Genomic DNA, 23,384 nt, shown 5'->3' with positions numbered 1-23,384 from the left:
GGTGACTGCAGGCGGAGGGAATCCTATTCCCCGCTTCTGGTTTCATGCAAAGCCGTGTCACACTCTGTGCCCTGATACATTGTGTGCCCAACGTCTGTTACGTGCATAGCAAAAGAACATGAAGTTAGGTAAACTTCACCCTAAACCCAAGAAGGTTCCACTGCAAAACAGAGCGTCTCAAAGTATCATGGGGTTACTGCCAAGTTCTCTTCTGCTTCTTGCAAATTTTGGACAAACAGTGTACAAAAGGTTAAAAAACCTTTATAAACACTGGACTGCTAGTATGTTGAGGGCTGAGGTGATGCAAATATTTGCTGAGATTTTATATAGACAAATAGTCTGTTAATGATAGCTGTGGTCTCAGGGAGCAAACAATTTCTACATGGACTTCTACGTAAGAACAGGAGTTCTGGTGGGCCCTGTGTGTGAACCCAAGGCCCGTGTGTGACCTTCTTGTCCTCTTGTCCTCTACTGCCAGGCCAGCTGTCGCTATTCGTGTGCTGTGGAGATCCCACTGTTGACAGCCCTGTCCTCTGACTCGGGGTGGCAGATACTGTTTTTAATAGAACCCAGGCAACTTGTATCACGTTACACATACTAAAGTAATCTGTCTGCAGCTGTCTCTGGATTCATTTACTAGCTGCACTTTGAGACCGGAGTTAATCATAGGTCAGAGTTAAACTTTGTCATGGGTCAGGAGAGAAAGGCCAGCTGGCTATTCCTGGTTGGGTCGTTTTTGGTGTGTCTTCTACTGCTCATCGTTTGACTGCCATCTCTGAGTCATCAGAAACGAGAACCTCTTTGGTGGGTGTCTGCCTAGAGCCTCGCTGGTCTGCAGACCAGCGGTATCGCCATCACGTGGAGCTGGGGAGAAACGTGGTCTCAGGTCCTGCCACAGACTTAGTGAATCAGAATTTGTATTTGACCAGAATCTCCAGGTGATTCGAATGCACGGGTCTAGGCCACGAGGCCACGCTCCTGTTGTCTTCTGCTTTGTCGAAGCTGGGTTGCTACCTCATCCAGGTTCTGACGGTGGAAGAGAAGAGTGTGGAGGAGGTGTGCTCATGGTTTTAAGGCCTGGATCCTGCGTGTGAGTGGCACACAGCCCTTCTCCTGTCTCCCGTGCCACACGGTCTCACCTAACTGCAGGGGGGCTAGGAAATAGTCTGAACATGTGCCAGGAATAAGAGAAGGAAGGATCAGACTCACGAATGGGCCAAGTGATGGATTAGGTGAGCTACGCTGTGGATGGAGTTCAGCTGTTAATATTATTCCCACCTTTCCTTTTGTTACTCCTTTATTCTTTGTTTTTCATTAATCATTACATTAATTAAAATATTTTAAAAGTATACTCATTGCTGATTAGAGAAAAAGATATTAATTTTATTTCTAACCACAGATAACACCAATAACTGTTGGGTGACTCACTTTTATAGAGAAAATAACCCAACATCTAAGACCTATGTACAGATGTGGATTTACCCCCAGTCTTCCTTCTTTTCTCTCATGATGGAAAATGACAAGCATATACAAAAGTAGAAGGAGTTGCATAATGAACCCCTGAGCACTCATGTGTAAGTGTCAACAGGGGTACCACCTCATGGCTAATCTTGCCTCGACTCACTTCTGACTCACTTCCTGGGCTGGATGTGAAGTGTCCATTTTTTTTGCATGTCTGATGAGTGAAGAATGGTGTTATGGGCTGAATTGCGTCCCTGCAAAACTTAGGTGTTGAAACCCCAGTGCCCAGTACGTCAGAAAGTGACTGTATTTGGACACTGGGCCTTTAAAGAGGTGATTAAGCGAAAATTAAGACATTAGGGTGGGCCCTAACCCAAGATGACTGGTGTCCTTGTAAGAAGAGAAAAATTGGACCCTGAAAGAGACACTGGGGATGCACATACACACAGAGGAAAAGGGCCTGTGAGGAGACACAGAAGGTGGCCGTCTGCAAGCCAAGGAGAGAGACCTCAGAGGAAACCAACCCTGCTGACACCTTAATCTTGGACTTTTAGCCTCCAGAAATGTGAGAAATTTCTGTTGTTTAAGCCACCCAGTCTGTGGCATTTTGTTGTAGCAACCCTAGCAAACTAATACAAATGATATACCATTGCTCTTTCCTTTTTTTTTTTTTAAAAGGAAGAGCACCAAAACCCACTTTTGTTAATGTCACCGTGTATATTTGTTGTGTAATTTTCACAAGTCTTTGTAGGAAAGTGTCAGTATGATTATATATACACATACACACCTGTTAAATTATCTGTTGATATCACATTGTACATCTTGTCACTTCACAGTTTTTTTACTCTTTGTGTCATACAACAGGCACAGAATATTATATAAACAAAGGTATAGCTTTAGAGAACTGTTGTAAAGTGAACACCCTGTAACCACCATCCAGATTATGAAATAAGGTTCTGCCAGCTTCCCCTTCCACCTTCAAGTATCCTGTCCCAGTCACAAGCCCTTGCCTTTCCTCAGAAAGAATTAAAGGTCAACTTCAAACTCTTCAGTGTCTATATTTCTTTTAAATCTTCATCGGTATACCTGTAGTGTATTCATTTTTTTAGAGTTTTAATTAGTCTGCATACTCTGATGGGTTCACATTCTGCTTCCTTTTAAAATGCAGTATAATTTAATATAAGCAGTGCCTTTTGATAATGCCGGTCCTATATTTATCTTTTAAAACAACTCTAATATATTCTAGCATATATATTTTAGTGATTTATCTGTTTTCCGGCACTTGCCATTTGGCTACTTTTTTAAGGTAGTATTTTGAGTGTAATCATCATCTCTGGACTGATTCTTTAATTCTGAACCGTGTAATCATTCATCCTGAAAATACATATTCAGCACCTTCTCTGCCCCAGGTACTGGACTATGCACTGGGGAGAGAAAGTGCTGGCCTTCTCTCCCAAGCTTTAAAGCTTAACTCTGTGGAGTACATTTCTTTTTTTTCCTTTTTTTTTTGGCTGCGCCGCACAGCATGGGGATCTTAGTTCCCTGACCAGGGATCAAACCTGCGCCCCCTGCATTGGAAGTGCAGAGTCTTCACCACTGGACGGCCAGGGAAGTCCCTGAGTACATTTCTAAAAGTTAAATTTCTGAGGCAAAGGATACACTGGCTTTGTATTAAACACATCTGGGGTTTTTTTTTGTTTTTTGTTTTTTAATTTTATTTATTTATTTTTTGGCTGCATTGGGTCTTTGTTGCGGTGCACGGGCTTCTCATTGCGGTGGCTTCTCTTGTTGCGGAGCACGGGCTCTAGGCACGAGGGCTTCAGTAGTTGTGGCTCGCAGGATCTAGAGTGCAGGCTCAGTAGTTGTGGCGCACGGGCTTAGTTGCTCCACGGCATGTGGATCTTCCCGGACCAGGGATCGAACCCATGTCCCCTGCATTGGCAGGCGGATTCTTAACCACTGCACCACCGGGGAAGTCCCTACATCTGGGTTGTTTTAAAGGAAAATTGGATCAATTTGAAATGTGCCAATCTTGTAATTGTGTCTGTGTTGACCTGGCCAAAATTGGAAGGAAAAATGAAATTGGGTCTGGCATGGCACCTTTGTGTTTTTCTGATTCCCAGCAAGGTTGACGTTTCCCCAGCACTGCTTACTGTTGGGTTTCCTGAACAGGTTGACTGTTTATCGCTAATGCCCTTAGGAGTGAGGCAGGGCCAAGTTCTCTCCTCACAGGTGTCCCTGACTTGAATCCTACCCTCTTCACACTGGCATGGCCCCAGGTGCTCAGAATCTGTCCATTGAGAGCCCTTCTCCTACCTCCTTCCAGTTGCTGCTGTCAATTTCCACAGCTGTCTGGAGCCTCAGACCTGTTCTACTTCTGAGCCAGTGGTCAGTGGTGGCCGGAGTGGCGGGCATGAGGGGACACCAGTGACAGGGGCCCGTGCATCCCCATTCAGTAGCTGGTCTGCTAGGCAGTATCAGTATCCTAAATCCTTGCTTCCCCGTCCTTCCCTCAGGCAGGCATCCACCACAGCTAGATTCTAGGGGGAGGGAGGGATCTTTGACCTACCTTTTGCAAGGTTCCTCAGGCCGGGTATTATCCCAAAGCCTGAGTTTTTGGTTCTAGTTCAATCATTTAACTGACCTTGCCATCTTAGGCCAGTTTTCCTGTCTGGGGCTCATGGGCTGTACTAGATTTTCCAAAGTGTGTTCTAGCTCTCATCCCCTATGATCCAACAATCATTTACCACCGCTGGTCTTTCCTGGAAGGGTAATTCTCCATGCAGTTCCGGACCAAATCCATGAGGAATGCTTGCTGAAAATGCAGATTCTTCGTCTCTGCCCCAGATCTGGGGAGTCAGAACCCCCGTGAGTGGGGTCTGTGTTTATTTTTAACGAGCTTCTCAGGTGATTTCATTGCAGATTAAAATGTGAGAAGTCTGTCCTAGAGTTAGATAGAGCCCGTGTCCACCAGGCAAGAGGAGGGAGCTCTTAAAACATTCCTAGTCTCTTCTTTCCGTGTTGGCAGAAATGTTCATAGTGACAGCAGTGGGCTGGTGGGCACTCGGTCTAGGACTGTAGTTCTGTATTAACTGCGGGCAGGACAGGGAGGCTGTGGGAGAAGGAGGTGGTCAAGGAGCCAGTTGGTGGGTGGACCTCTCGGCCAGCAGAAGGTAAGCAGGTGCCGTCCTGAGATGTGAGCTGATGATGTGAAATCTTAAGCTCCAGGGAAGAGTTGTGCACTGAGTTCCGGCACCAACTCCCAGGAGTTGACCCAGACCTCACAGGTGAAGGGCCTCGTCCTCCACAATACTGCCCTCCCTCCCTTCAGACACCAGCTCCCAGTCCGGGGGTCCCCAGGCCACCCTCACTTTTGACCCACTGGCTACAAATTAAGGGATTCCCACAACCCCCTCCCGTTCAATAATTCGTTAGAACAACACACAGAACACAATTGCTTATTATGGCAAACAGATTCAAACTGGAACCAGTCAAAGGGAGAGTCACACAGGGTGAGGTCTGAGAGGGTCCCAAACTCTAGGCTTCCTTGTCTTATCCCTGTGGCGGCAGGACATGTCACCCTCCCAGCACATCGGTGTGTGATGATAGAGTATGGCCAACCAGGAAATCTCCCCCAAGCTTTGGTGTCCAGAGTTCCTATTGGGGTTTCATTATGTAGACATCATGGATTGGACCACTGGCCATGTGATTGAGCTCATCTTCAGACCGCCCTCTACAGAGGTCAGGCTGAAAGCATGGACTCACAGGCCCGACCTTCTAATCCCATGGTTAGTCTTCCTGGTGTGGCCAGTCCCCATCCTGAGTCCTCTATTAGCATAACCTTTAGGAGCCAACCATGAGTCACCGTGTTAGCATAAACAGTCAGAGCCCACACTCATGTTACTTGGGAAATTCCATGGATTTAGAGGAATGAGGATAAGTAGCAGCCAAAGTCTTTTTTTTTTTTTTTTTCCTTCCCAGCTTTATTGAGGTCAATCGACAAAATTGTAGGATATTTGGAGTTTACGATGTGATGAGTTGATATATGTATGCATTGTGGAAAGATTCCTCCCATCAAGTTAAGTAGTGCATCCATCACCTCACGGACACCTTTTTTTGGTGAAAACATTTAAGTTCTATCTTAGCAAATTTCAGTTGGACAATACAGTGTTATCAAGTATAGTCACCATGTTTTATATTAGATTCTCAGACCTTATTCATCTTAGAGCTGAAAGTATGTACCCTTTTACCAACCTTTCCCTTTTTATCCCCAAGCTCCTGGCAACCACTTTTCTTTTGTTTCTATAAGTTTGACTTAAAAAAAAAAAAAAAAGATTCTGCATATAGGTGATACCATGCAGTATTTGTCTTTCTCTCTCTGACTTATTTCACAAAGAAAGCATAATGCCTTCTAGGTTATTCCATGTGGTCACAAATGACAGGATTCCCTTCTTTTTTAAGGCTGAAGAATATTCCATTGTGTTATGTGTGTGTGTGTATGTATGTGTGTGTGTATACATATGCATACATACATATACATATATATCACAGTTTATTTATCCATTCATTTGTTGGACATGTAGGTTGTTTCCTTACCTTGACTTGTGAATAATGCTGCAGTGAACATGGGAGTACAGGTATCTCTTTGAGATAAAGATTTCATTTCCTTTGAATATATACCCAAAAGTAGAATTGCTAGACTGTATGGTAGTTCTGTTTTTAACTTTTTGAGGAATCTCCGTACTGTTTTCCATAGTGGCTGCACCAACTTACATTCCTACCTACAGTGTATGAGGGTTCCCTTTTCTTTACATCATCTCCAACACTTGTTATTTCTTGTTTTTTTGATGATAGCCATTCTAACTGATGTGAGGTGATATCTCAATGTGGTTTTGATTTGTATTTCCCTAATGATTAGTGATGTTGAGCATCTTTCCATGTGTCTGTTGGGCATCTTTATGCCTTCTTTGGAAAAATGTCTATTCCGATCTTCTGCTATTTTTTAATCATTTTTTTTTCTTTTTTTGTGAAGATGTATGAGTCCTTTATATAGTTTGGCTATTAGCCCCTTGTTGGATATGTGATTTGCAAATATCTTATATTCAGTAGGTTGCCTTTTCATTTTGGTGATGGGTTCCTTTGCTGTGCAGAAGCTTTCTAGTCCCATTTGTTTATTTTTGCTTTTGTTTCCCTTGCCTTTGGTGTCAGATCCACAAGAACATTGTTAAGATTGATGTCAGATAGGTTACTGTCTATATTTTCTTCTAGGAATTTTATGGTTTCAGATCTTACCTTCAAGTCTTTAATCCATTTTGAGTTAACTTTAGTGTGTGTGGTGTAAGATAATGGTCTAGTTTCATTCTTTTTTTTTTAAAGTAAATTTATTTACTTATGGCTGTGTTGGGTCTTCGTTGCCGTGCATGGGCTTTCTCTAGTTGCAGCGAGCGGGGGCTACTCTTTGTTGTGGCGCGCGGGCTTCTCATTGCAGTGGCTTTTCTTGTTGCGGAGCATGGGCTCTAGAGCGCAGGCTTCAGTAGTTGTGGCACACGGGCTTAGTTGCTCCGTGTCATGTGGGATCTTCCCGGACCAGGGCTCGAACCCGTGTCCCCTGCACTGGTAGGCGGATTCTTAACCGCTGCGACACGAAGGAAGCCCAGGGTTGGGACTGTTGATGTAAATACAGACAAGGTGTGCTCTGTGGCAGGTTCTCAGACTGCAGTCGATGTCAGCGTCACCTGGAAGACTTGGTCCAGTACAGCTCGCTGGGCCACACAGAGTATTTTTCATAGGGCAGGGTTGGGACTGAGAATTTGCGTTTCTCACGAGTTGCAGGATGCTAATGTTGCTGCTTTGGGGACCACAGTTTGAGAACCTGTGCTGTATAGAAGATGGGTAAGCTGGGGGATTGATCCCTTAGCCCTACTTTGCCCTACACTGACCTGCAAAAAAGCCAAGAAGCAGATCCTATGCATAGCTCACAACCACAGTTTCCACATCATATTGTAATTCCTTGTTAACATAGATCCCTTGCTCCCCAGACTGAGCTGCTCAAGGACAATTGAACCAGCGAATATAGGAATGTGTTTAAACCATAACCCTTGACTTGGTGGTTAAGGACTGCTGCCAGTGCCCTGTGCTACTCTCTGGGGCCAGCCTTTGAAGTAAAGTTCTGTGCCTTTTCCAGAAAGACAGATTAGGGCAGTGGTTCTGATCTAGGAGATTTGGCTACCAAAATGTCATTTTAGGTTGTCATAACTTAGGGTGAAGAGATGCTACTGGCATATTGAGGAAGGAGCCCAGGGATGCGGCAGACTCGCCTACAAAGCACAGGGGAGCCACCTGTGACGGAGAAGCATGCAGCCTGAAACGTCAGCAGCGCTGGGCTTACGAAATCCTGCCGTAGGGGAAAGTGTTCTAGTGTGGTAGGGTGGGTCTTACCGTGAGATGTGTCTGCGTGCCCCTCATTTGTCCCTCACCTCAGTCCCTGCTCTTGGACTTTCTGATCCAGGTCATCCTATTTCCCTACACCCCGTGTGTCACCAGCTCTGCCCAGGCTGGGCCATGGAAGCCTCCAGTAAGCAGGGAGCACTAACCAATGGTTAATAATTTGCCACAGCTAAAAGTGCTTTAAAATGCATTATTCTTTCAACAATAAATGACTTATTTGAGTGGGGTGAGGGCACTTGTTGAATGTTTAACTGACCTCAGCTGACCTTTGCATTCCCCTTCTCCTAGAGAAATTTAGAGAGCGTTGTGTGTGTTCTTTGCCATGGCTTCTCCACCAGCGAGTTGTTCATTTATTTATTCAGCAGAGTTTTGAGTGACTCACTCTGTGCCGGGGCCAGTGAACCACCACGGAAAGACTGGGTCCTACCTGCATGGAGCTCTTGCATGGAGAAGGACGAAATAAATGAGTGGATTATTTTTTCTCTCAACAAATAGAATGTAGTAAATGGGTAAAGAAAGTTGGAAGGAGGAAGTAGAGAATCTGGATTTGCTTTTTTAGACAAGGCAGTCCAGGCCTTTCTGTGGAGGCAGCAATTAGCTTGAGACCTGGAAGAGAAAAGGTGTAATGATGGGGGAAAGTGAGCGAGAGGATCTGTCTGTTCCCAACAAAGGGAACAGCAGTCAGGAGCGTGGCAGGCTCTCGGAAGCATAGCACATCAGCATGGCTGGAACACTGAGCAAAGGTGCTGGACGGGAGACGGGGTGGTGAGCTGGGAGGGACCCATCACGAGTTACACTCGGTCAGGACCATAGGTGTAATTCTAGTGCAGGAGGACAGCATGCTCTTGTACTTTGAAGACATCATTCTGGCTTCTCTGTAGAAAGATCCTAGGGAAACCAAGGGTGGAAGCAGGCAGTACAGTTTGCAGGCTCTTGCAGCTCTGAGAACCGATGGCGGCTTGGGGCTTCGGTCTCGGGACGATGGTGGTGGGAGGGTGAGAAAAGATGCCAAGTGGTTGGGGCCAGGCTGCATTTTGGAGGAAGCAGCTGTGGGACTAGTTGGCGGGTTGGCTGCGGGGGGTGAGGGGAAGGGAGGCATCAAGGGTGACCACCAGGTTTCTGGTTTGAGCAGTGCCTCTGTGAGGTTGACATTTACAGAGAGAATGGGGAGAGCAATTTTGGTGGGGAAATCGGGAGTCCCATCTTGGACTTTAAAGTGGAGATGCCTGTTAGCCATCTACGAGGAGAGGACAAGGAGACACTTGGCCATAGGAGTTTTGGGGAGTAGTAGCCTCTGTCAGAGAGTGCAGGGGACTGCTTTGGCTAACATCTCTACACCTCCTAGTGTCTCCTTCAGCCTCTCCTCTTGGGGGCCTTGGGGAACAGAGCTGAAAAAGCAGTGGCTTCACAGATATACTTCCTCAACATCAAGTGGGTACAGCTTCCCAGTAATGGAGTCTCAGTTCTGTTTTCTAGCCCCATCCCTGCCTACCTGTAAACACGCCCCGACAGAAGAACCTGTAGAGGCCATGGCACGTCTTTGCCAGTTCTCTTCATTCAGTGTTGAGTCTTTTTTTGTTTTTTTTTTTTTAAGCATGCTCCACAGTTTAATAAAACTTCCAGGAAGATGCGCCAGTGTTTCTGTGGCCTTGTGCACTCCTGGGGCATCCGTGAGCCCTCCTAGGAGCGTGGGGTTCCCTGGGTCAGGTCAGGCACACGGCTCCGTGGGGCCTTTACAACATAAGTACTTGTATTGTTTTGGTTGTTTTACGTGTCACTTCCTTCTCACTTTATGGAAAACAAGTGACACAGAGTGGCAGCCAAGTGTGAGCTGGGGAAGGAGGAAGCCCTCCTCAGAGGAGGTCATTTCCGTGTGGTTCTGTGTTCACTGAGCTTCACTGTGTCCCAGGAGCCGTGCAGGTCACGGAGTGTGTGAGGCGTCTGCGAGACCGTCCTGCCCTTGAGGGAGCCGCAGTCTGTTGTGGAGGTGACGGTGCTACGGACAGTGTGTGCTCAGCGGGCAGCTGTCCGCGCCAGTGTGGTTCAGACGTAAGATCGCAACCCATCAGTGCAGCACGAAGTCAATTTTGTGGATTTCGCCTGGTGTTTCTTTCTTCTTCAAAATAAGTTTTAAAAATTGTGGTAAAATACACAACCTATTTACCACCTTAACCATATTAAAGTGTACACTTGAGTGGAATTAATGACATGACACTCCTGTGCAACCATCATCATGGTCCACAGGATTCTTTTCATCAGTAAAACAGAAACTCTGTACCCATCACTACAACCCCCCTCCCCCTCCCCCTCCCCTCCCCCCTCCCCTGGTAGTCACCATTCTACTTTCTGTCTCTCTCATTTTTGACTCTTTGGATACTTCATATAAGTTGAATCATATGGTATTTGTCTCTGTGTGACTGGCTTATTTCACTTAGCATAATATCCTTAAGGTTCATCTATGTTGTAGCCTGTGTCAGAATTTCCTTCTTTGAGACTCAGTAATATTCCAGTGTACATGTATGTACCACACTTTGATTATCCATTCATTCATCATTGGACACTTGGGTTGCTTCCACCTTTTGGGTACTGTACTGCCAATAATGCTCCTGTCATTATGGGTATATCATGACTGGCATTTCTTTTGCAATGAAGTAGGCTAGAATAGAAAATAGCAGGGGATGGGACTTCCCTGGTGGTCCAGTGGGTAAGACTCCACACTCCCAGTGCAGGGGGGCCCAGGTTCTATCTCTGGTTGGGGAACTAGATCCCACATGCATGCTGCAACTAAGAAGTCTGAATGCCGCAACTAAAGATCCCACATGCTGCAACGAAGATCCGGTGTGCTGCAACTAAGACCTTGCGCAGCCTAAATAAATACTAAAAAAAAAAAAAAAAGAAAGAAAAAGAAAATATCAGGTGTACATAGTGTGGGCAGACCCAGACTACTGATGAGGCATGAGGCACAGCTTTGCAAGCTGTATGAGATGCCATATATCCTAAATTAACCTAAACGCATTGATGTTTATTTCCCACGGACTGATAGATACACTTTGAGCACTCTGTGAAAGCATCAAGATAACTCACTAAATTCTGTCAGTTCTTTAACCTCGAGTTAGGCATCCTTGTTTTTGGCCACGCCGCATGGCATGCGGGATCTTAGTTCCCCGACCAGGGATCGAACCCGCGCCCCCTGCAGTGGAAGGACAGAGTCTTAACCACTGGACCGCCAGGGAAGTCCCCTAGACATCCTTTTAATTAAGAAAATGTGGATTAGTTGTTCACATGCATTTGATTCAGCTGCTGGAGTGGTTCTTTGACCCAAGTAAGGTAGTTTCTTTCCTTTGCTCTGTGGTTTCGCAAATCCCAATGGGTAGCATCAAAGGCTTGCTTGGGTAGGCAGTCATACTCCTTACTCTCAGGAGGGATATCTGGAACTTGGAAGCAAGAGCTCTGTCATCCCTCATGGGGGAAGAAGTTTAATAGTTTGGAAGAAAGCATTTGACTGGAACAGACACTAAAGGCCAGATATTCAGAGGTGAGTCAGCACCAGGCACTAACCGGCATAGAGGGATCTTGGTGACGAATTGAGTCCTGTATCTAGCGGTGGCCGTGTGTGCTGTGCTAAGTAGATAAGGTATCACCTGCTGGTTGTGAGGTCCCTTACTTGTTAGTTCCAACCAATACTGCTTCAATCCCTTCAGAACCTTGGGAGGTGGTCAGCATGAGTAATATTTTACTTGTGACTCCTTGTTTTATTCTCAGTGTTAACTGAATTGTGTGCAAATGTGTCAAAAAAAATTTTTTTGGAGGGGAGGGATAAATGGGAGCCTGGGATTGACATATACACACTACTATATACAAAATAGATAACTAATAAGAACCTACTGTAGAGCACACGGAACTCTGCTCAATACTCTGTAATGACCTATATGGGAATAAAATCTAAAAAAGAGTGGATATATGTATATGTATAACTGATTCACTTTGCTGAACAGTAGAAAGTAACACAACACTGTAAATCAACTCTACTCCAATAAAAATTAATTAAAAAAAATTTTTTTGAGGAGGCGATGAGGATGGTTACCCATGCACAATAGTTGTAGATTCTCAGTGTTGGTTGTAGCGTGGGAAAAAGTATCTGGAAGACGTGTGGTGATAAGAAAAGGGACACTATGAAGAAGTGAAGGGAGGGGATTAGCCGGTGGGAGGAAAGGGAGATAAGAGGGCCAGGGATGAACCAGAAAAGGCCTGGAAGCTCTGAGGCAGGAAGGCTCTGCAGTGCCCACAGCCTGGGAGGACCCGGGTGGACCCCAGGGTAGAGGGTATGGAGGGAGCTGGGGGCACGCAGCTTGCATTGCTGCTTCGCTTAGAACAGGACGTGGGTGAAAAGAGCAGGGATGAGAAAATGGATTTTGAGCAAGTTTTAAGAAATGGGGAAAGTCACAGAGGAAAGGAGAGAAGATTCTAGCTTGAACATTGTCACCCACGTCTAATTGGATTTGGCTGTGGGCCACTCCAGGAAAGCCAGGGTGGTGACCCGTTTCAAGATAGTTCATCAGCAGTGTGGGTGTTCTGATGTCACGCTGGATGGGTTCCAGTGACATCTGTGCCAGACACCGTGGCACGCAAGGCCTGTGGAGATGCCACGTAGTATGTGAGTTGTCATCGCCTGGAGGGAGTTGTGGTCTCTGGTGGGACAGTTAGGAGGGAGGTGCTGCTGCTGGATGAAGACTTGCGGGAGAGGAGGGAAGGAGAGAGTATCATGGTGGCGAGGGCGACTCTTGGGTTGGAACTGGGTTGAGGGATGGCTAATTTGGCAGTGGTCTCAATGCTGTCAGTGATAAATTGGAGTCAGGGTGCCAACTGACTCAGGCCTCCGTGTCTGTTTAGGTGGTGACACATACTTTAGGCTCCTGTCAGTCAGCTTGCCATCTGATGGAAATGCAAACCTTCATGCCTTGATGGTACCCAGATTTGGGAAGTGAACGGATTTGTGAGGGTCCTTAAATCAAGAGCTATGGGGAAAGAAATTTGCCTAATTGAGCAACTTCATCTATTTTCTGCTGGGACCCACATGGGATTACTCAAGATTGCTGTCATGGTGACAGCTGCTCTTTGTCTGATGGGACTTTGTAGTGTTCAGAGCAACACTGATCCTTTCAGTTGGTGGCTCAGCAGCCCAGGGAGGTGTTATCTCCAGGTGTTCTCCCCGTTTGCTGGAGGCCAGTACTGAGAGGTGATGTGGCTAATTCAAGGCCATGCAATCAGAAAGTGGCAAAGTATCATTACATTTTTAAAAATTGTGGTAAAATGCATATAAAATAAAATTTACCATCCTGACCATTTTTAAGCACATGGTTCAGTAGTGTGAAGTACATTCACATTGTTGTGCAACCAATTTCCAGAACTCTTTTCATCCTGCCTTAGTGTGTCATTAAACACTAACTCCCCATTCTCCTTCCTTCCTGCCCCTGGCAACCACAGCGCTACTTTGTTTCTCTCTGAATTTGACTAAGTACTTCATTTAAGTGGAATCATACAGAATCTGTCCTTGTGACTATACCATTTTGCACTTCCAGCAGTAGTGTGCAAGGGTTCCAGTTTCTCTACATCCTTGCCAACACTTGTTATTTCCCTCCCTCCCTCCCTCCCTCCCTTCCTCCCTTCCTTCCTTCCTGATAATAGCCATCCTAATACATGTGAGGTGGCATCTCATTGTGGTTTTCATTTGCATTTCCCTGACGATGAGTGATGCTGAGAATCTTTTCCTGTGCAAGTAGACTTTTAAAGAGGGCCTTTCAGGGTAAATCGCAGTGTTAACTCCCTGAGCGTTTTCGGTAGCGAATAAGTGTAGGATAAATGGCAAAACATTTTTCAAACCTGTTTAGTGGTGATGCTCACAGATTTATACTTTTACTTGGGAAGGCAATTGAGACCTAGAGATATTAAGGGTCATGGAGATGCTGAACTGGAGTGGAGAAGGAGATGGGGGGACAGTTGAGGCCCTGGGGCCTCAGTACCACTGCTGGGACTAGAATCCAGTCTTCTGCCTCCTGCTCTGGGGATCTTTAGAGGTGCCAAGCTACCAGGGTTAGCAAAATCTGAAGCTTAGTCTCTCTTACTGCTTCTTTAATAATTCATAGACGTTCATTTATTCAACAAAGAATTCTTTAGCATCTCCTTTCTACCTGTATTGTGCTAGGAATAACGCAATAAAAGAAGTGTGGGGCTTCCCTGGTGGCGTAGTGGTTGGGAATCCACCTGCCATAGCAGGGCATACGGGTTTGATCCCTGGTCGGGGAAGATCCCACATGCTGCGGAGCAACTGAGCCCGTGCGCCACAACTGCTGAGCCTGCGCTCTGGAGCTCGCGAGCCACAGCTACTGAGCCTGTGCACCACAACCCGCGTGGGTTGTGAAGCTACAGCTACTGAAGCCCGCGCACCTAGAGCCTGTGCTCTGCAGCAAGAGAAGCCATGACAGTGAGAAGCCCGCGCAGCGCAACGAAGAGCAGCCCCCGCTCGCCACAACTAGAGAGAGCCGGCGTGCAGCAACGAAAACCCAACGCAGCCAAAAAAAAAAAAAAGAGAGAAGTGTGGTCTCTGCTTTCATGGGTTATTTTTTTTTTTTTTTTTTTTTAAACTTTGGGTTTATTTATTTATTTATTTATTTATTTATTTATTTATTTATTTTTGCTGTGTTGGGTCTTCGTTTCTGTGCGAGGGCTTTCTCTAGTTGCGGCAAGTGGGGGCCACTCTTCATCGCGGTGCGCGAGCCTCTCGCTGTCGCGGCCTCTCTTGTTGCGGAGCACAGGCTCCAGACGCGCAGGCTCAGTAACTGTGGCTCACGGGCCTAGTTGCTCCGCGGCATGTGGGATCTTCCCAGACCAGGGCTCGAACCCATGTCCCCTGCATTGGCAGGCAGATTCTCAACCACTGCGCCACCAGGGAAGCCCCTTTCATGGGTTATTATTGTCTGACCTTGGAAATTTCCTTACTCTGGCAAAGTGAGTAGAATGGTGTTAACCTTTGGGCTGTCTCTGCATATTAATCATTATCATTTAAATAATGCATAATGGATTTGGATAATTTTTTTTTAGTCCTTTGTATAGTTATTGTTTTTTCCATTAATAATAAGTAATTTGTGGAGAGGTAATTTGAGATTATGTAATATCATGGTTCACATCAAGCTTTCACCCACTAGATTTAACTTCCATTGATAATTTTCTGACTCCATTGTTCCTTCTATATTTGTTTGCATTCTAGACTGCAGCAGCTTTCCCTTCTCTCCTATTTATGAAGCAATAAAGTCATGGATTCTTTTGTTATTTAATGGGTTATAATTCACTGGCATTTATTTAATACCTAAGGTATCCCAGATTTGGCTAGCAAGAGCCCTTCAAGCTGGCTTCTCTGTCTTTTGCACACATCCTTGTGATTACTTTAGATCTTCCTTATTTTCTGGTGCAGGATGTCCAGGCCCATCTTGTACTTTCTCTGCCATTGGTCCTGGCCCGTTGATAGTGATGCTGTTTCCGGGAATGCCTGGGGCTCTGCTCACCTGGACCCGGTCTAGTTACAGCAGCCCGCACAGAAATTTCCTCTTTTGGGGCCCATGTTGTGGCTGGACCGGCCCTTGTGGTTCTTACGATTGTGAGACATGTCTCAGCAACAACCAAGAGGGAGTTCTGAAATGGCAAGGTTTGTCATTCACATGTCCTGAAGGGTACAAAGCATACCTGGGGTCACACAGCCCCAGAGAGAGGGAGACGGAGGGAGGGAGGGAGGGAGAGCCCGCGCCCGTGGGTGAGCTTGTACCTGCACTTCTGCCTTGTTGGGGTCAAGGGCTGGGTGCATGTCAGGCAGGCACTTATGATGAAAAAAGCTAATTGTCAGGTGCTAACACACGCTGAACCAACCTTGGAACCAGCCATTGCTTCAAGGAGCGCTGGTTCCTTAGGAAGGATATTAAAAAGCCGAGATCTGGGGGAAGGGGACCAAAAGGCACAAACTTCAGGTATAAAATAAATAAGTCATGGAGACATAATGTCCAGCATAGTGACTGTGGTTAATAATACTGTGTTATTTGAAAGCTGTTGAGAGTTGACCTTAAAAGTTTTCATTAGAAGAAAAAAAAAAATTATTACTGTGTATGTTAAAAAAACAGAACACCAAGATCTGGAGGCTTGAATACTCCTTGCTACCAGTGTGTCATTTTTTCCAGGGCCTCTCAGCGTATAGAGTTAGAGAGAGAGAGAGAGAGAGAGAGTGTGTGTGTGTGTGTGTGTGTGTGTGTGTAAACACGCATCTAATTTTCTTCCCCCATATCTCTATATATTTAAAATGTAGACCTATTTCTGTAGACCTCTTTTTTTAATTTTTAATTTTTTTTTTTTTTAAAAACAAAGGCCGTCAGTGTGGGATTCTAATTAGACAGATGTGTAGTTTGGATATATGTCACTCTCCTTTTAATTTTTAACAGGTGGCTAAACCCCTTGTTTAAAATTGGTCACAAACGCAGATTAGAAGAAGATGACATGTACTCAGTGCTTCCGGAAGATCACTCCAAGCACCTTGGAGAAGAGCTTCAGGGGTAAGTAGCAGGCAGTGAGGAGACGGGGAAGGAAGAGTGAGAGTTCCTCCGTGTGGCTGATGGTTTGGAGTGGGTCTTACCTTCCTCTGGGTTCTTCTGCAGCCTCCCCGCCCATGACATTGCATGCTCACCCCGCTCAGGCTGACCCTGGGCTTAGCCCACTTTGGAGGCTGGGGGGACCCGTGTTTCCTGTACCTTTGTGGAGGGGAGGGAGCCAGCAGCCAAGGCCCTGGATGCTGAGCTCCGTCCCCGGAGGTGGTGTCCCTGGAGGATGCTGTCTGCCCTCTTGAGCTGCTCTTGGTGCTGTGAATACAACGAAGCTTGGAAGTAACTTGTTTATCCAAGACCGTGACTGGTCCCCTCAGAGCCTGTTTTTCTGGTCCTTCAGGGTCTGTACCGCTCATCTTTCAGGAGCCCTGCAAGCAGTTAACCAGCATTCGTGGGGCAGTCACAGAGTGCCCTGTAGTGAAGGCCTATCTTCCTTCCACTCTGCCACCTCTCCTGTTTTACCTGTGGCGGGGCTGTTCTTCACTGTGCTTTGTTTCTCATTGCAGGTACTGGGATCAAGAAGTTTTGAGAGCCGAGAAAGCTACACGGGAGCCTTCTTTAACGAAAGCAATTATAAAGTGTTACTGGAAATCCTATTTAGTTTTGGGAATTTTTACGTTAATTGAGGTAAAAGCTGTTACATACAGCGCATTGCTTTTCAGTGTATGTGGCTCAGTAATGAGATGGATGCGACAGGTGGGGAGAGGTCAGTCGTTTAAGGTCTGAGGATAAACCTTGTCTAGGAAACATGTAGCCCAGCGGTTGTGTTTACCTTTAGAATGGACAGGTCCTTAAAAGGAGTGGACCTCCAGGGGGTTACAATTTTTCTTTTTTTAATAAATTTATTTATTTATTTATTTATTTATTTTTGGCTGTGTTGGGTCTTCGTTTCTGTGCGAGGGCTTTCTCTAGTTGCGGCAAGCGGGGACCACTCTTCATCACGGTGCGCGGGCCTCTCACTGTCGCGGCCTCTCTTGTTGCGGAGCACAGGCTCCAGACGCGCGGGCTCAGCAGTTGTGGCTCACGGGCCTAGTCGCTCCGTGACATGTGAGATCTTCCCAGACCGGGGTTTGAACCCGTGTCCCCTACATTGGCAGGCAGATTCTCAACCACTGCGCCACCAGGGAAGCCCAGTTATCTCTCTTTTTAAAAAAATAAATTTATTTATTTATTTATTTTTGGCTGTGTTGGCTCTTCGTTTCTGTGCAAGGGCTTTCTCCAGTTGCGGTGAGCGGGGGCCACTCTTCATCGCGGTGCGCGGGCCTCTCACTGTCACGGCCTCTCTTGTTGCGGAGCACAGGCTTTAGACGCGCAGGCTCAGTAGTTGTGGCTCACGGGCTTAGTTGCTCCGTGGCATGTGGGATCTTCCCAGACCGGGGCTCGAACCTGTGTCCCCTGCATTGGCAGGCAGATTCTCAACCACTGCGCCACCAGGGAAGCCCACAATTTTTCTTTTAACTGATTAAAAACATAGTGTTGTGGAAGGATGGCACTGAAAAGGAAAGACATGTTATGTTAGGATGTTCTTGGTGCTCAGTATAACTGCTGAAAGTGATCCTTGACCAAAACAAAACCCTGCAACCTCAAACAATATGTGCCCTGTGGTTTGGAGAAAGTAAACTTGGACCTGAGGCCACAACAACATAAGACATTTTACAGGCGCTCAGCAAATAATTGTTAACTTGACCAGGTCACATCTGATAAATGCTTTCCTAAGAAGGTATCTTCACCTTCCCCCTTCCAGCGGAACAGAACCTGTGACCCTGCATCTGGGTTGGGGCTGCCCAGAGCTCGGAAGAGCATACCCTTTGCTGGGCTGGCCCTTCCCAGTGGGCCGGGCACTGAGAGCCGAAGCCCCCCACGGGGAGGAGCTCCAGCTTCACCACGAATTCTGTGCACCACACGTCCTGGTTTCTGTCCCTGGCTGTGGGAGTGGATTGCTGGTTGAAAGCAGAGCCTTGGAGCTGGCGTTTGCAGAGGGTGTAGGAGGGGGATGTGCAGGGGAAAACCTAAGGCAGAAAGCTGGGAGGTCAGTGACCACCGTGAACCAGAAGGTTCTGGGTTAAGCTCCCCTAGTGAGACAGTTCTCCCTGGGGGCACAGTGCCAGTCAGCCTTACCTATTCCGGCTGCAGCCTGCTGGAGGCCCGCTGCAAATCCACTTGGGTGGCTCGTGCTCTCTGTGGTACCTTAGTGCTGCCTTAGGGACAGGGCCGGCCTGTGAGTGTGTGAGAGCAGGAGGGATAGAAGATGCAGTTGCTATGAAAGGGTTGTTTTAGTTGGAGAAGGTGGTGAGTTGTCATAAATATGTTTTTATTGGGGGTGAGATGGGTCGGCTAGGTGGTTTGTAGGTGGGAGGTGTGGCTCTTTTTTTTTTTTTTTTTTTTTTTAATTTTTATTGGACTGTAGTTTCCTTACAATGCTGTGTTAGTTTCTGCTGTACAGCAAAGTGAATCAGTTAATGTATACATATATCTCCTCTTTTTTAGATTTCCTTCCCGTTTAGGTCACCACAGAGCATTGAGTAGAGTTCCCTGTGCTGTACAGTAGGTTCTCATTAGTTATCTCTCTTTTTTTTAAATAAATAAATTTACTTATTTATTTATTTATTTTTGGCTGTGTTGGGTCTTCGTTTCCGTGCGAGGGCTTTCTCTAGTTGCGGCAAGTGGGGACCACTCTTCATCACGGTGCGCAGGCCTCTCACTGTCGCGGCCTCTCTTGTTGCGGAGCACAGGCTCCAGACATGCAGGCTCAGTAGTTGTGGCTCACGGGCCGAGTTGCTCCGCGGCATGTGGGATCTTCCCGGACCAGGGCTCGAACCCCTGTCCCCTGCTTTGGCAGGCAGATTCTCAACCACTGCGCCACCAGGGAAGCCCTAGTTATCTCTTTTATGCATAGTAGTGTGTATATGTCAGTCCCAATTTATCCTGCCTCCCCCCGCCCCCAATTCCCTCCTTGGTGTCCATAAGTTTGTTCTGTACATTGTGTCTCTATTTCTGCTTTGCAAGTAAGTTCATCTGTACCATTTTTCTAGATTCCACATATACGCAATATTATATGATATTTGTTTTTCTCTTTCTGACTTACTTCACTCTGTATGACAGTCTCTTGGTCTCTCCACGTCTTTGCAAATGGCACAGTTTCGTTCCTTTTTATGGCTGAGTAATATTCCATTGTATATATGTGCCACATCTTCTTTATCCATTCATCTGTCGATGGACACTTAGGTTGCTTCTATGTCCTGGCTATTGTGAATAGTGCTGCAATGAACATTGAGGTGCATGTATCTTTTGTAATTATGGTTTTCTGCGGGTATATGCCCAGGAGTGGGATTGCTGGGTCACATGGTAGCTCTATTTTTAGTTTTTTGAGGAACCTCCATACTGTTCTCCATAGTGACTGTACCAATTTACATTCCCACCAACAGTGCAAGAGGGTTCCCTTTCTCCATACCCTCTCCAGCATTTATTGTTTATAGGTTTTTTGATGATGGCTTTTCTGACTGGTGTGAGGTGATAAATCTCACTGTAGTTTTGACTTGTATTTCTGTAATAAGTAGTGATGTTGAGCATTTTAAAATGTGTTTGTGGGCCATCTGTATGTCTTTTTTGGAGGAATGTTTATTTAGGTCTTCCACCCATTTTTTTATCGTGTGGCTCTTGTTTAAAAGGCTTTGTTGTCCTGAAGGGCACTGCAGGCAGTGGGCAGCTGGGTAGGTGAAGTCTGCCCCACACAACTGGAGAAACCAGAGAATTCTGTCACCTCACAGGTGACTGGATGGTCCTGGGAGATTGAGTTCTCGTTGATGACACAGGTGGGTTGGCCATTGTGCCAGAGGGTAGGGACATCTATATGGGGCCGTGTTCCGTCTTTGAGAGAGCACTGACCACCTGAATACTGCCGTGGCCTTGTGAAGGGCAGGGTGGAGATGCAAACCTGTGCGATTTCCTCGGGGGTTGGAGAGGGTGCAGGAGCCCCTCAGTCTGTCCCAGCCCTTCTTTGACCTGTGTACAGCTGTCCCAGTGATGGTGTTTTCTGCATAGTCACAGTAAGTCTCTGTTTGGAATACAGGCGGCAAGCTGGTGTGGCCTGTGTGTGTAGGGTTTCCCGACCTCACAGAGCAAGCGCTCATGAATTCTGCTTGTCTGGAAACCTTGGGGCTTCGGGGTGTGCCTGCAGCTCATGCCGGGTGCCTGGTTTGGGGGGAGCAGAGATGAGTGGCCTCAGGTTTAGTGTCGGATCGTATCCTGAAGCAGGCCTTTCTCTGCTGTCCCTGGTTCTCTAGTTTCTCTTTGGTACCGGATGCTGAAGAAGTTGAAGGCAGGCGGGTCTCAAAGCGTGGCCCATGTGGCTGGGTTTGGACCGAGCTGCAGGTTTTCCATGCTGTCCTGCACTGTTGGCTCCTTGGGTGGGGTCACTAAACTTTAGATGGATCCCATCCTAATATGAGCCCCAGGTCTTTGCTGTGGCAGCTTATGGAAGAAGCAGACACAGAGGGAGAGGCCACAGGAACTGGGGTTCTTCCTGAGAGGGAATCGGCCTCACTGGGGTGCTGGGAGCTTTGATTCCGAAGTTGTCCAGCCCCGGTAATACTTCCTGCTAGGGGTCCAGGAAGATCAGGCCTGGGGGCTGCATAAGGTGCACCTGGTAGAGCCCTGGCCCCTCTCTCAGGAGGTTGGTTGTTGGGCGGTCATGGCAGAAAAGGGGGGAGTAGAGGACCTGGCAAACGTGCGGGCTCATCTCAGTAGTAGTACTAGGAGTACTAGTACCAGTAACAGGGGCTCCTACTCAGTAGCACTGGTGGTGGTGACTGCAGTACCGTTAGTGTGGTAATGAAAATATTAAGTTCTTGAAAAATACTACGTATCAGAACTGCGGTAAGCACTTTATACGTGATATTAGTATTATTTCTTTGGCTGAGTCAACAAAGTCATAGGTATTATCTTACCCCCATTTTAGAGAAGAAGATACTGAGTGCTGAGTAGTTACACAGTGTGCCTGTGGTCACACGAAGCATAAAGGACGGACTGAGGTTCCATCTCGGGCGCTCTGACTTAAGAGAATGTCCGTCTCAATGACTGAGCTTGTCCAGGGTCTGGAGGGCCTGTCTTGAGAGCTTTGTTTTCGTGGTCTCAGGCACATGCATCCTGAACTTGGTTTAAGGATAATGAATAGGATGCTAAGGACCCCCTTCAGCAGGAAACCAGCTGCGAACATAACTGAGGGCGGAGCCAAGGTGACCCCATCTCCCGGGTGAAGAAGGTACTAGGGCTTTGACACTAGCGGCAGTGTCATGCTGTGTTTAGATGGACCAGGAGGGGCCCTTTAGGAAACCACCTTCCACTCGTGACTGGCTGTACGTGGATGAGGTTGTGACTGTTCCGGTGACCCAAGTTCTAAACATCCATCCCCACTCTTACGAAACCATTCCAGGTGGGCTCCCTGAGATGGACCAGGGGGCAGGTAGTAGGTCTTGGATGGTGGCTACAGTGGGACATTGATAATCTGGGCACAGGTGGAGTCTTCCATGTTTTTTTGTTTTTTTGTTTTCTTAAATAAATAAATTTATTTATTTATTTATTTTTTGGCTGTGTTGGGTCTTCGTTTCTGTGCGAGGGCTTTCTCTAGTTGTGGCGAGCGGGGGCCACTCTTCATCGCGGTGCGCTTGTTGCAGAGCACAGGCTCCAGACGTGCAGGCTCAGAAATTGTGGCTCACGGGCCCAGCTGCTCCGTGGCAAGTGGGATCCTCCCAGACCAGGGCTCGAACCTGCGTCCCCTGCATTGGCAGGCAGATTCTCAACCACTGCGCCACCAGGGAAGCCCCCATGTTGTTTTTTGGTAAGAGTGCCCAGTTGCTTGCTGAGAGCTCGCTGAGAACTTGCATCCCTGTGAATATGGGGTTGCATTTGCTCAGTGAGAATGGGAATCCCAGGTCAGTTACTGGGGTGTGGAGCAGTTCTCCTGTTCTGTTGTCTGAATACACTTTCCCACACACAGGTGTGCCCCGGGCCTGAGGTCTTAGGGTGATAGCTGGGTAGGGCCAGCTGGACTCGTTAGGATAATAAGTGGCAGAACTCATGGTGGTTCACAGTATAAAACCAGACAGGGATCTCTATTCCCTAGGTGAGTGTTGTGACTGGCGTACGGTGCTCATTCTAAATTTGTGTCCTTAGGATAATAACTCGCAGAACCCTTAGTCCTGATGCAGTGGAGTTCAGGGAGTTGAGGGCCATTAAAGCTCAAGGAGAAGTAAACACTGAACTTTACTGGCAGTCAAAAGAAGCCTGAAATCCAACACAAATACTCCTGTTTTCCTAGACTTGCCTTTTGACATACTGCTGTTTTGGAGAAGTTAATAATCATTCCTTATGACAAAGCTAATAAGGATCTGTCACATTTTAAAACTCATTTTCAGGTGCTGTTTTGGGTTTTCAGTGATTAAAACTACTGAGTTAGGTGCAATAAATGTTAGTTAAATAATTGATTTTATGAAGCAACTTCCCATTTTGTGATCATCTATGCTGCTTGCTGGTCTTTGTATTTTATTTTATTTTTAAAAAATATTTATTTATTTGGTTGCAGCAGGTGGGCTCCTTAGTTGTGGCATGCGAACTCTTCCCCCCCAACAACAAATTTATTTATTTATTTATTTATTTTTGACTGCATTGGGTCTTCATTGCTGCATGTGGGCTTTCTCTAGTTGCGGGGAGCGGGGGCTACTCTTTTGTTGCAGTGCGGGGGCCTCTCATTGTCATGGCTTTTCTTGCGGAGCACAGCCTCTAGGTGCTCGGGTGTCAGTAGTTGTGGCACATGGGCTCAGTAGTTGTGGCTTGCGGGCT

At 46.7% G+C, this 23,384-nt stretch overlaps 1 protein-coding gene across 6 annotated transcripts in view; it reads left to right on the top strand.

Annotated features, from left to right (window-relative positions):
* ABCC4 (ATP binding cassette subfamily C member 4) overlaps nucleotides 1–23,384 on the top strand; it is a 235,802-nt gene that overhangs the window by 30,338 nt on the left and 182,080 nt on the right. For 5 of the 6 annotated variants that reach the window (XM_059903361.1, XM_059903360.1, XM_059903366.1 and 2 more), the window contains exons 2-3: nucleotides 16,389–16,499; nucleotides 17,054–17,174. In XM_059903361.1, the coding sequence (XP_059759344.1) occupies nucleotides 16,389–16,499; nucleotides 17,054–17,174 (232 nt within the window). Of the gene's footprint in view, nucleotides 1–15,568; nucleotides 15,608–16,388; nucleotides 16,500–17,053; nucleotides 17,175–23,384 lie in introns of those variants that run through there. The other variant, XM_059903363.1, reaches the window with a different exon arrangement.

This window comes from Balaenoptera ricei, chromosome 18 (genome assembly GCF_028023285.1).
Source record: "Balaenoptera ricei isolate mBalRic1 chromosome 18, mBalRic1.hap2, whole genome shotgun sequence".
NCBI lineage: Eukaryota > Metazoa > Chordata > Mammalia > Artiodactyla > Balaenopteridae > Balaenoptera > Balaenoptera ricei.
The sequence above is the reverse complement of the archived record's forward strand: the minus strand, read 5'-3'. Positions and strand labels throughout refer to the sequence as shown.